Genomic DNA, 14219 nt, shown 5'->3' on the forward strand with positions numbered 1-14219 from the left:
GCTGGATTTACAAAAGATGGAGGAATCATAGATCAAATTGCCAACATCCATTGACTCATAGACGAAGCAAGAGAATTCCATAAAAACATCTACTACTCCTTCATTGGCTATGCTAAAGACTTTGACTGTGTGGATCACAACAAACTGCAGAAAATTCTTCAAGAGATGGGAATACCATACCACCTGACCTGCCTCCTGAGAAATCTGTGTACAGTTCAAGAAGCAAGAGTTAGAACTGGACATGGAACAATCAACTGGTTCAAAATTAGGAGAAGGGTACATCAAGGCTGTATATTGTCACCTATTTAATTTATATGCAGAGTACATCATGCAAAATGCCAGGCAGGATGTAGCACAAGCTGGAATCAAGATTGCTGGGAGAAATATCAAAAACTTCAGATATGAGGGTGACAACACCCTTGTGGCAGAAAGTGAAGAGCAACTAAAGAGCCTCTGTTGAAAGTGAAAGAGGAGAGTGAAAAAGCCGGCTTAAAACTCAACATTCAAAAAACTAAGATGATGGCATCTGGTCCCATGACTTCATGGCAAATATGGGATAACAATGGAAACAGTGACAGACTTTATTTTCTTGGGCTCCAAAATCATTGCATATGGTGACTGCAGCCACAAAATTGAAAAACACTTGATCCTTGGAAGAAAAGCTATGACAAACTTAGACAGCGTGTTAAAAAGGAGAGATGTTACTTTGCTGACAAATGTCCATCTAGTCAAAGCTATGGTTTTTCCAGTAGTCATGTATGGATGTGAGACTTGGACCATGAAGCGAGCTGAACGATGAAGAATTGATGCTTTTGAACTGTGCTGTTGGAGAAGACTCTTGAAAGTCCCTTGGACTGCAAGGAGATCAAACCAGTCCATCCTAAAGGAAATCAATCCCAAATATTCATTAGAAGGACTGATGCTGAAGCTGAAGCTCCAATATTTGGTGAGCTTATGCAAAGGGCCAACTTATTAGAAAAGACCCTGATGCTCAGAAAGATTGAAGGCAGGAGGAGAAGGGGATGACAGAGGACAAGATGATTCGATGACATCACCAACTCAGTGGATATGAGTTTGAGCAGCTCCAGGAGATGGTGAAGAACAGGGAAGCCTGGACTACTGCAGTCCATGGGTCACAAAGAGACAAGATTGAGTGACTAAACAACATCAACGAAAGACTGAAGCAGTAAATAATGTGTTTTGTTTTGTTTTTAATTTTTTGTCTTCAAATGCTGTGATTACTTTAAGAATCTAGATCTATAGAGCAAGTAAGCGTGCACAACCATTGGTAGTGTCTCGAGAATGACTTCCTTGCTGGATCAGCCTCCTCCTCAAGGCAGCAGGCCTCAGCTGAGCAGGAAGCACTGGCCAACACCCACTGTCTTTTTGATAGCATTCTTGACTTCCTGGTTCCTCAGACAGTAGATGAATGGATTTAGCATGGGCGTGAGGACTGCATACACAGCCGAAACTAGTTTGTTGGAATTAAATGAAGCAATAGCTCTGGGCCGAACATACATGAAAATCATGGCTGTGTAATAAATTATGACCACCGTGAGGTGGGATGCACAGGTGGAGAAGGCCTTCCTCCTTCCCTGGGTGGAGGGTATATGCAGAATGGTGGAGACAATGTAGACATAGGAGAGGATGGTAGTGGTGAGAGGGAAGACAAGAATGACAATAGCCAAAGCAAAGTCCACGAGCTCAGCTGTGGACATGTCTTTGCAGGCCAGTTTGAGGATTGGTGAGATGTCACAGAAAAAGTGGTTCATGACATTGGAGCCACAGAAAGTGACATGTGAAATAAAATAGACCTTGATCACAGAGACCATGAAACCACTCATATAGGAAAAAGCCACCAGCTGCACACAATGACCTGTGGTCATGATGGCCGGGTATCTGAGAGGGTGGCAGATGGCCACATAGCGGTCATAGGCCATGGCTGCCAGAAGTACACACTCCGTGCAGGCAAGCGAGATAAAGAAGTACAGCTGGGTCATGCAGCCTGTGAAGGAGATGTGCCGTCTCTGCAGGAGGAATCCATCCAGCATCTTGGGGACTGTGACAGACACATACCAGACCTCCAGGAAGGACAGGCTACTCAGGAAATAGTACATGGGCTTATGGAGGGAGCCAGTGACCCAGACAGTGAGCATGATGACAAGATTCTCTGCTACCACCAGCAAGTAGACCACAAGGAAGAGGGAGAAGAGCAGGACCTGCAGCCAGGGGGTGGTGGGGAAGCCCACCAGGATGAACTCACTCACCAGAGTGATGTTTCTCCCCAGCATGACTAAGAGCTCTGAGAGTCAGGAAGTCCTCACAAATAATGAAGGTGACTATGACATTGGAGAGGAGACCAGTATAAGTTAATAAATCAGTCTTTCCTGGGAATGAGACTCATAAAATAATCTGTTAGTATGAAGTCATTTTCCAATGTGAAGCATACTTTTCCATCAAAATTTTTTTTCTATTTTTTATCAAAATATCCCAGAGTCAAAGTGCACTCCTGTCTGTAACTTCCTCACCTGATGAAATATTTAAATGTCACTCCACATGTCATGCCGAACTCCTTTGTCCATGAACATGGACTGATAGTATCTCCTTTGCTGGTTTCAGGTCTCTTTTCTTAGAAACTCACAGCACAAAGACATTTTTTTCTGCCTGAAAGGAAATGCGTAGGACAACATGTCAGAGAAAGTTCAAGGAATCAATATTGAGGAGATTTATTGCTCATAGTCCAATAATCCACCACCGTTTCTTCAGAGTAGAGTCTGTGGAAATTAAAAATCAATAATATTTCTTGGATAATTCCTTAATGACTCTCTAATTGCTTTAGATAAAAAAGGAAAGAGTTTTTGTACTACAGATAGGCTTTCTCTAATTTGACCCCTACCTATTGCCCTAGCATCATCTCTTTTGACCCTTATAAATGGTATACTATGTTTGAGACATACTCAGCTACTTTCTCCCCAAGCTCACTGTAATTGCTCTCACACTTTGCATGACTTTTCCCTCTTGTGACTATGACCATTCCCCAATCTTTATCTGCTGATTTTAAAGCTCAGGGTTTCATCGAGGTCAAATGTCTAGTCAACGACATTTGTTTCCAGCACACAAACCCCTTACACCTTGAGACTTTTCTCTACCACACTGCAATTTTCCAAAACTTGGTACTCTGTCCTTTATGACAATGACCAGTGCCTATGACAATGATTTGCAAACACATTAGGATTTCTTTGGAAGGAATGATGCTAAAGCTGAAGCTCCAGTACTTTGGCCACCTCATGCGAAGAGTTGACTCATTGGAAAAGACTCTGATGCTGGGAGGGATTGGGGGCAGGAGGAGAAGGGGGCGGGATGAGATGGCTGGATGGCATCACGGACTCGATGGACGTGAGTCTGAGTGAACTCTGGGAGATGGTGATGGACAGGGAGGCCTGGCGTGCTGCAATTCACAGGGTCGCAAAGAGTCGGACACGACTAAGCGACTGAACTGAACTGAACTGAATATTAAACAAACATTAATTAAAAAGTAAACTAATGAATCAATCCCTTGGAGCCTTGAGATGCAAAAGAAATAGATAAGGTGCAGAGGAATGTGATCTCAGGATCTTTACTGGCAGAAGACTCTGGTCTATCAGGCTATAGATCTTTGGATACACAATGGACTTGCACAACCAGGGTACTTTTATAGCAAACATATCCACCAGATAAGAGAACACTGGATAAAATACTTGATAGGTCAGGCTCTCTAAACATCTGCCATTACCTCAGGTTCTGGCCCTGAGTGGGAGGAAAGACAGGAAGGAACATGAATGCAGTACACAGAGAGATGGGTCTTATACCATGAGAAGGCAGAACTATTCATGAGCTAGTAAAACTGTTTTAATCCGTATTAAGGAATGAGGGCTTCCCAGGTGGTGTTAGTGGTAAAGAACCCACCTACCAATGCAATAGACATAAGAGATACAGGTTCAATCCCTGGGTCAGGAAGATCCCCTGGAGAAGGAAATGGCAACCCACTCCAGTATTCTTGCCTAGAGAATCCCATGGACAGAGGAGCCTGGTGGGCTACAGTCCATGGGGTCACAAAGAGTCAGACATGACTGAGCAACTTAGCAAGCAAGCCAACAAGCAAGGAATGAGGTCACCACAGATTCACCGCTTGAACACATATATCCATTGAACCGCTTGAACACTATGTATATCCATTAAGTGCTTCCCTCTTCCATAAAGCTGAAGTTAGTCCTATCTTCAAACCATTACTCCTTCTTTCTGCCAAATTTTTTGTCCACCATACTATTCACTTGGCATGTGAAAGATTGTAGGTCAATCAGGGTTTGCCCAGAAATTTCACAAGACTACATATCTTCTGGCCATGGCTTGTGGCAAGGGACTGAATACTGAGATGCAGAAATACATTTTTATCAGCACTACCACCTCCTTTCCAGAGTAGCAGACATCAGCAGAACTCAGTGCTTATTGAGCGGGAAGAGACTGCCTCTTACCATCAGCCTGATATCTCGTCATTCACTCCTGATGTAGTTTACTGGTAAGGAGCTCTTTGCCTAGTTCCTCAGCGCCTTTGACCAAATGCTATTCCTGAGGAAAAGGATCAATTTTGAGATCCCCATAGGAAGTTGTGCCAATATAGTGGCACCTACTCTTTGGGATGTGTGTAACATTTCACATTTTCATCATCAGCTATACAATTTCTCACACACTCACCTTTACACACCAGTTAAGAACATTGATTTTAGGGTCAGAGCTAGATTTTAGTACCAGTTTCAGTACCTAGTAGCTGTATAATACTGCACAGATCACTTATCAAGTATGTACTTTCATACCATCTCCTCTAAATTAAGAACATTATAATAATGTCAGTTTACTGGATTGAGTTGTAAGAATTAAATGTGATATTGCTAGTAAGGAACGTAATATAAGACTTGGTCCCTGGTTATTTGCTACATGCATTATCTGTTATTAAATTTTGTCACACAACATTTATACATATTTACTCAACTATACATGCTCAGATTGAGTGAAAACTCATGCATCCTCATAAACACAGTCAGGCATTCTCTGTCTTTTACTCACTTTTCCCATTATATCTTATGGAATAAAATAATTTCTTTGAGTATAGGGCTATAACATCTTTGAAAAGATAAGAGTTTGAGATCACCCAGAGCGTCCTTATTTTCTCTTTAATGTATTATGATCATATATCCAACTCTACTGCTCCTACTTCATATTCTCCTCCACTTTCTTTGGAGGTACACAAATGTACCTCCCAGCAGGCTCTATTTTGAAGCATGAAAAACTGCAGAGAAACTATTTTCCTGGCATTCAAAACTAAGAGCACTGAGCTTTGAGATCTCTGTAGTATCCAAGGAAAGAAATCCTTTCATTGTGCTATAGAACATTTGTTAGTCCTTGTTCTTATTCTCAAAAACAATACAGACACTAAGAGTCTTCTAAAACAAAATACATATCCTATTCCAACACCTAAAAGACTTTCCACTGGCCCAAATTTCCCCTAGGGTAAATACCTAGTGTACCCTGAATCTTTATTTCTTGTCTTTTCCCCCAATACCCTTTCTTCTGTTCAGGAGCAGAGCCTGCTGCCATTTCCCCCAAGTCCCTCCTCATTTTCCTCGAAGCTTCCTTCAGGGATCAACCAATCTCTCTTGGTAGTTCCAAATGCTCACCATGACCCATTTGTTCTCTTCTGATAATGGAAAATCCTTCAGACCTTTGCACTGATCATGATAAAGCAGACTGGTCAGCATATTTGTATGCTTCCTGAAGATCCATGTCTGGCCTCTGCTTAGACTGCATGGTAGGTGTTGCGGCACTGAGACTGGAAGGCTGGAGCCAAGGTAAAATGTATTTAACGCTTCCCTACATGTTACCCACGCCTGCCCTCCCAGGAGGCTCCCTTGCACTCTATCTGTCCTGGCTCCAGGGAAACGATGTCTACACTGCCAAACTCTATCCAGGAGACCTGGACAGGGATGATGTATCTCCATCCATTTACCAGTTACCCTTTTAACTGGACCACGTCTGTATCTGTGTGTATAATATAATTGATTCCTTTTACTCCTGAAGCGATAGGAAATACTCTAAAATCAGGATAAGAAATCTCAGTGGGTTGATGAAGATATTCACTTCATTATTCTTTAGATAAAATGTTTTCTGCATTTATTGGACTTGTATTATGTATAGTGCATTGGCTTATACATTCTTTGAAATAAAAATTTGTAAGTCATGGTCTCTACCTTTTGGAAACCTATAGTGTTGTAAGTAAAGTGAGAATTGCAAACTACAGTGAGGGTAGAATGTGACATGAGCGATGAGAGATACAAAATGCTCTACAAACTCCATTGAGAGAAACTTTCTATTAGGAGCCTGGAAAAGGTTTCAAGATGGTCTCATTCCAGACTCATGGCAGAAAGACAGTTTAGATGTAGTACGAAGGGAAATGATTTTGGCTCTGCAGTCAAAAGATATGGTTCCTAATCAAGTTGCTACCATTTTTAAGATATTGGGTTTTAGAAAATTGTCCTTATCCCTCAGTTTAGTTACTCATAAAATTGGGTAACAATAATTCCCTTGTTGATATCCTGTCACTGATGTTAGGATAAAAATTTTCTGTATAAAAGCAACTCAAGCACTGCTTTGTGTGATAATTATACAAACATAAAATATTACTCATGTTGGAATAAGTACCACAGACACAATTTGATCAGTGGAAATGTGGTGAAGGGGCATTTGGTGTAGAAAGACAAGCACAGGAAAGAACGTAGATTAATGACTGCAGACGCGGACATGACGGAGTAATGAGGCTTTCACAGTTACTATAAATCGCTCCCACGCCTCAAATGTTCTACTTGTCAATCATATATAGCCTGTGAACTCAGTTTTGATTTCTACTTTATATAAAATGATGTTCTGAAGAGGCTGAGGTGGGGGAAGGGAGCCAATATATATAGCAGTTTTTGTGACAAAGAGCAGGTAGTCAGAATATCAAAAGATTACTGTTATTTAGAGAAAACCAGACATCTCAAATCAACAAAATTAGTGCTTTTACATGTATGGGAAGATGCAAAGTTTGAGCTCATTGGAATAATTTGTTTCATCTGGGCTGGTATCCTGTGCTTTCTTATCCTTAGTCTTCTCTAGGTTCATGTTTGGGAGTAGTTTTTGCAGCCGTGGCTGCTCAATGACCAGCATTTTTTTTTCATCCTGAGTTCCTTCAGGGCTCGTCATAGGGACAGCTATAATGTGATGGCTTGATAGCTACAACATCCTTTGTTCACTGATGTGGTAGGCAATAATTCTCCTTCACAATACCATAAAATGTACCTATTTAAATCACATAATTTAGTATATTTACAGAGATATGTAATCATCACCAGTTTTCCAGGTAGCACTAGTGGTAAAGAACTTGCCTGCCAATGCAGGAGATGTAAGAGCCACAGATACAATCCCTGGGTCAGGAAGATCCCCTGGAGAAGGGCATGGCAATCCAATCCAGTATTCATGCATGGAGATTCCAATGGACAGAGGAACCTGGTGGGCTACAATCCATAGGGTCGCACAGAGTCAGACATGACTAAAGAGACAGCATGCACGCACTCACATAATCATCACCATACTTCATTGTTTGATCATTTTGTCACCTTCAAAACAAACCTTGCACTCTCACTCCTGCCTTTTCTTGTACCTTTAAGTGTAATGTTAGGTTGTTTGAGATTTTTCTTTTTTCTTGAGTTAAGTCTGTATTGCTTTGAACTTCTCTCTTAGTACTCTTTGAGGCATCCCGTAAATTTTGATATGTTGTATATTCTTTTGTCTTGAGCTAATTTTTTATTTATTCTTTGATTTCTTCATTAATTCAATAGCTGTTTAGTAGCATATGTTTAGTCTCCACACACTTGAGATATTCTAGTTTTTTTTTTCCTTGTAGTTGATTTTTAGTTTCATACCATTGCGGTCGGAAGTATGATTGATACAGTTCCAGTATCAATATATATATATTTTAGGTGCAGACGTATTAATAACTGTTATGTATTCTTGATGACTTGCCCCTTTTGCCATTAAATAATGCCCATTTTGTCTCTTGTTAAGTGTTTTTTGGCTTGAAGTCTAGTTTGTTTGGTATGAGTATGACTGCATCCACTTTGGTTTAGTTGCCATTTGCTTGGAGATCATACTCCATCCCTTTACTTTGAACCTGTTTTCATCTTTCAAGCTGAAGTGAATCTTTTGGAGGAAGTGTATAGTTGGGTCTTGGATTTTAATTCATCCAGCTACTCTGTGTCTTTTGTTTAGTGATTTAACCCATTCACATTTAGGGTGATTATTGATGAATGAGGAATTATACTGCCATTTTGTTTCCCAGTTGTTCCATATCAGTTCTTTATCCCTAGGATGCCTTAAACATTATTTCTTTGTCATTGGCTTTTGACAGTTTTAATATAATATGTCTTGGAGAGGGTCTTTTGGCATTAAGATAATTAGGTCTTCTCTTAGCTTCATGGACTTGTACATCCAGTTCCTTCCCCAGACTAGAGAACTTCTCAACTATTTCTTTAAATATACTCCTTGATCCCTTCTTCCTCTCTTCTCCTATAGGATACTACTACCCTTATGTTTCCTTTCGTAACAGACTTGGATAGGTCTTATAGAAATTCTTCATTTTTAAAATTTTAGTTCTTTCCCCTCTTCTACCTGTATCATTTCTAGATTTCTTTGAACTTGCTAATTCTCTCTTCAATATGGTCTTCTCTATTTCTAATGCTTTCTAATATATTCTTCATCTCATTTATTGAGTACTTCAGTTCCAGGATGTCTGTCTGGTTGTTTTGTGGTGTTTTAATCTCTTTGGTAAATTATTCTTTCTTCATTAATTTTATTCCTGAGTTTATTGAACTGCCTTTTTGGATTTTCTTATAGTTTGATTAGTTTCTTTATGACAGCTATTTTAGGTTTCCTAAAAGTTAGATCACAGTAAGTCCCCTACCTACAAATGAGTTTCATTCTAAGAGTGCCTTTGTAAGTCCCCAATTTGATTATAAAGTCCAACAAAATTAGCCTAGGTACCCAACTATATAGTACTGTACTGTAATAGGTTTATAATACTTATCACACAAATAATACACAAAATGAATTCAAAACATAAAGAAAATATTTTTAATCCTATAGTACTTTGAAAACTTCAGTAGTACAACAACTAGCATACAAGGGTTGGCATTGAATGAACATGTAAGAAGTACTGAGTGGAAGGAGAGGAAGTGGAAGATGGTAGAGCTGAAGGATCAACAATAGGAGATGGAGGACAGGCTACAGTTTCACTCACAGCTGATGGAATGCACATTTGCACCTTTGAAAGTTCACAACTTGAAGGCATGTATGTAGGAGACTTACATTTTGTGTATTTTTTTGTTTTTGAAGAATTATCATGTTCTTTTTGTGATATTATATTACCATGATTTTCCATGGTGCTTGAAGAGTTGTTTCTCTGCTGGTACATTTGAAGTAGTGAATACTTTTCTTCTTTAGGTAGAGCATTTTCAACTTGATCCTAATATTAATAATTCAACAGATTAGTAATTAGAGCCCATTCTTTTTTTTTTTTTTTCTGGTAGATGGCACTATAACAGAAGTTTCTGGTTTCTCCTACCTGAGCTTCCTTCTGGTTATATATGTGCATGTACACTTTTCACCCTCCCCCTCTGTCAGAGGTTTTGCCCTGGGCCCCCATTGTTGTTTATGCTTCCAGGGTTGCTGATGGCTCTTTTGTGCTTGTGTTGCTGTTGTCGCTGGCATTGCCACCTGAAACACTCAGTTGCAGGTAGCTTTGTTTTGTCTGGAATCATCAGGTTCGTGGGCTCTGTCAGAGTAAGGAAAGATGAGGGGAAGCTGGGCCTATGTGTGCCTCTGCCAGTCCGGGGCTGTCAGGTTTGTGGGCACCAGCACTGCAGGTGGAGGATGGAGGGGGCAGAGGTTACCTGTTTTATCTAAATATAAAATATAGAAATGGTGATATTTGAGTCCCAGTCTATTAAAAAATATATTGTTCTTACATTTAAATATATTCAAGTCAATCTCAGTAAATATAACTTTAGTCAGTAAATATAATTAGTCAGGTGATATATTGAGAAAAATACATGTATGAATAATCAAGAAAATTTTAAAATAGAAGATATGAGCTTGTATTTTTCACAGAACTAGAACAAATAATTTCAAGATTTGTATGGAAATACAAAAAACCTCGAATAGCCAAAGCAATCTTGAGAACGAAGAATGGAACTGGAGGAATCCACTTGCCTGACTTCAGGCTCTACTACAAAGCCACAGTCATCAAGACAGTATGGTACTGGCACAAAGACAGAAATATAGATCAATGGAACAAAATAGAAAGCCCAGAGATAAATCCATACACCTGTGGATACCTTATCTTTGACAAAGGAGGCAAGAATATACAATGGAGTAAAGACAATCTCTTTAACAAGTGGTGCTGGGAAAATTGGTCAACCACTTGTAAAAGAATGAAACTAGATCACTTTCTAACACCACACACAAAAATAAACTCAAAATGGATTAAAGATCTAAACGTAAGACCAGAAACTATAAAACTCCTAGAGGAGAACATAGGCAAAACGCTCTCCGACATAAATCACAGCAGGATCCTCTATGATCCACCTCCCATAATACTGGAAATAAAAGCAAAAATAAACAAATGGGATCTAATTAAAATTAAAAGCTTCTGCACAACAAAGGAAAATATAAGCAAGGTGAAAAGACAGCCTTCGGAATGGGAGAAAATAATAGCAAATGAAGCAACTGACAAACAACTAATCTCAAAAATATACAAGCAACTTATGCAGCTCAATTCCAGAAAAATAAACGACCCAATCAAAAAAATGGGCCTAAGAACTAAATAGACATTTCTCCAAAGAAGACTTATGGATGGCTAACAAACACATGAAAAGATGCTCAACATCACTCATTATTAGAGAAATGCAAATCAAGACCACAATGAGGTACCACTTCACACCAGTCAGAATGGCTGCGATCCAAAAGTCTGCAAGCAATAAATGCTGGAGAGGGTGTGGAGAAAAGGGAACCCTCTTACACTGTTGGTGGGAATGCAAACTAGTACAGCCACTATGGAGAACAGTGTGGAGATTCCTTAAAAAATTGCAAATAGAACTACCTTATGACCCAGCAATCCCACTACTGGGCATACACACCGAGGAAACCAGAACTGAAAGAGACACATGTACCCCAATGTTCATCGCAGCACTGTTTATAATAGCCAGGACATGGAAACAACCTAGATGTCCATCAGCAGATGAATGGATAAGAAAGCTGTGGTACATATACACAATGGAGTATTACTCAGCTATTAAAAAGAATACATTTGAATCAGTTCTAATGAGATGGATGAAACTGGAGCCAATTATACAGAGTGAAGTAAGCCAGAAAGAAAAACACCAATACAGTATACTGACGCAAATATATGGAATTTAGAAAGATGGTAATGATGACTCTGTATGCAAGACAGCAAAAGAGACACAGATGTGTAGAGAGGACTTTTGGACTCTGAGGGAGAGGGTGGGATGATTTGGGAGAATGGCATTGAAACATGTATACTATCATGTAAGAAACGAATCACCAGTCTATGTTGGATGCAGGATGCAGGATGCTTGGGGCTGGTGCACGGGGATGATCCGGAGGGATGATGTGGGGTGGGAGGTGGGAGGGGTTCATGTTTGGGAGCTCATGTACACCCATGGCGGATTCATGTCAATATATGCCAAAACCAATACAGTATTGTAAAGTAAAATATAGTAAAAATAAAAATTTTTAAAAATAAAATAAAATAACTATCTGCAAACTTTATGTGAGACAGAGTTCTTAACATGTGAAAGGTCTTACAAATAAATAATTTTTAAAAACCAACTCAATAGAAAAAGAAACAAATGACACCCACAGTCAGCAGAAAGATTGGTGGTGGTAGGTGGCTTAGTCACTCAGTTGTGTCCAACTCTTGCAATTGCATGGACTGTAGCCTGCTGGGCTTCTCCGTCCATGAGATTTCCCAGACAAGAATACTGGAGAAAGTTGCACTTTCCTACTTCATGGATCTTCCTGACACAGGGGTCAAGGATGCATCTCCTGTGTCTCCTGCATTAGCAGGCAGATTCTTCACCACTGAGCTACCTGGGAAGCCCCATTTTTGCTATAAAAATTTTTTTAAATTTATTTAAAATCAAATATGTCAATATTTTCCTTAATTATTGCCTGATTTAGGTTTTATTACAAGGTTTTTCTCACTAAAATAGTATAAGCTACTGAAAATATTTGTCAATTCTATGGGATTTTTCTACATTTGGATTTTTGTTTTATGCAAATTTCTAACAAGTATTTTTCTAAATGATATATATCATTTTTTTCACTCAGATTTGTTGAACACTGCTCCTTTCTGTACTTACCTAAAATTCTACTTTATATTATATCAAATTTCTGTTTTTGTCTTTTTTTTAATTGAAGTTTTTGATTTTCTAATTTTTGCCTAATAGCCTTTTAGTTGCAGGTGGTCTATAAATAAGTGTGGAAAGCAAAAGTATTAGTTGCTCAGTGGTGTCCAAGTCTTTGAGACACCATAGACAGTAGTCCACCAGGCTCCTTTGTCCATGGAATTGTCCAGGCAAGAATACTAGTGTGTGTAGCCATTCCCTTCTCCAGGGGATCTTTCTGAGCCCGGGATCAAACCGAGGTACCCCACATTGCAGGCAGATTCTTAAATAATCTGAGCCACAGGGAAGCCTCATAAATAATAAACCATAAATGTGAGCAATTTTCTCAACATTTTTAACCTTTTGATTATCATTTAATGGATAGTCTTATATAATTAACCTTTCAGATGATCATTATAATTATTTGGTCAAATTCTCTTATGAATTCTGAATATAATTTTTAGCATCTTCTTCTAGCCAATGATTCACTTGTAGGGAACTACTTAAATATCTTTCTTTCTGTCTCTGATCTGAGCTGTCTTTATGATGACTTTATATGTGGCTATGTGAATTTTTTTTTTTAGTAATTTTTGTTTGTCTGTCTTCACTTTGTCACCCCTACTAAGGGTGCAATGCTCTTGTAGTCATTTATATTCTGTTTGCAGTTGGCAGAACTCTTGGATTATAATTTGTGGTCAGGAGATAATTTCTGAATGAACTGATGATTTTTCTCTCTGTCCTTCACTAAACTGAAGTTTCTGCAACTGTACAGGGTGAGGGGTGGGATAACGGCGAGCAGTGTCTTCTTTAAAGGAAACAAATAGAATAACAAACTTAATAAGCCTAGCAGAGGACTCTATGAAACAGTTTAGCTTTGCTTTTTGTTTCTGTCTCCTTCCCTGTGACAGCATCATGGTAAGAAAAGAATGAGGATTTTTCAGCCAGACTTCCTTAGCTTCATTATTGAACCTATCTGGTTAACCTCAATGGGTTAATGCAGATATATCCCTCATTTTATGGTCTATATCTTAGCCTATACTCAAACCAGGTTGTAATCCTGAAGATCAGATCCGGGCAGATAGGATCCCTTTTCTTCCATTTGTCATTTGAACTTCTCTGACCCTCTGGAAGGAAAAGACCACTTAACGTGTTCTGTGCCTTTCAGGCTCTTCTTCACTAACTTGCACTTAATTTTGTTTCAGTTTGTGGATATGTCTTTGTTGTCCCTCTGTGCTGAGAGGATGCAGGAGTAGGACCAGACCAGATTTTGCCCTGCTTCTCATTTTCCCAAAGTGAAACTGTACCCTGACTTTGCAAGTAATGTTTTTTGTCTCAATCATTTAAATCATTTAATGGAGAAAATAACCATAGATTCAAAAAGAGTCTTACACAGATATCCACATTTCTGACTTGGCTTCTCATTTATTAATCATTGTAGATTTTCTGTTTTATTTTTCAATTTCTATGTTGACTTTTACTCTCAGTGGGACTTTTTGCTAGAGCAGAAAGAATAGATGTTTTACTCTGTTCTTTCCTTCCCAATTGAAAAAACCCAGACCATCTGTGAGAAGGAAGCTTTCAAACATTGATTCAGTGACAGTTGCCTCCAAGTTAGAGTTTGGAAAGATAAAGCCTACAACATTTGAAAAGGTGAAGGTTACCTGTTTTATCTAAATATAAAATATAGAA

General features: G+C 39.0%; 1 protein-coding gene across 1 annotated transcript; it reads right to left on the bottom strand.

Moving 5' to 3' along the window:
* LOC102173021 (olfactory receptor 6-like) lies at positions 1347-2291 on the bottom strand. Its single transcript, XM_005689754.2, has one exon. The coding sequence runs from the start codon at positions 2289-2291 to the stop codon at positions 1347-1349; it is 945 nt and encodes a 314-aa protein (XP_005689811.2).

The sequence above is a fragment of the Capra hircus genome, chromosome 15, assembly GCF_001704415.2.
Source record: "Capra hircus breed San Clemente chromosome 15, ASM170441v1, whole genome shotgun sequence".
In the NCBI taxonomy this organism is placed as follows: domain Eukaryota; kingdom Metazoa; phylum Chordata; class Mammalia; order Artiodactyla; family Bovidae; genus Capra; species Capra hircus.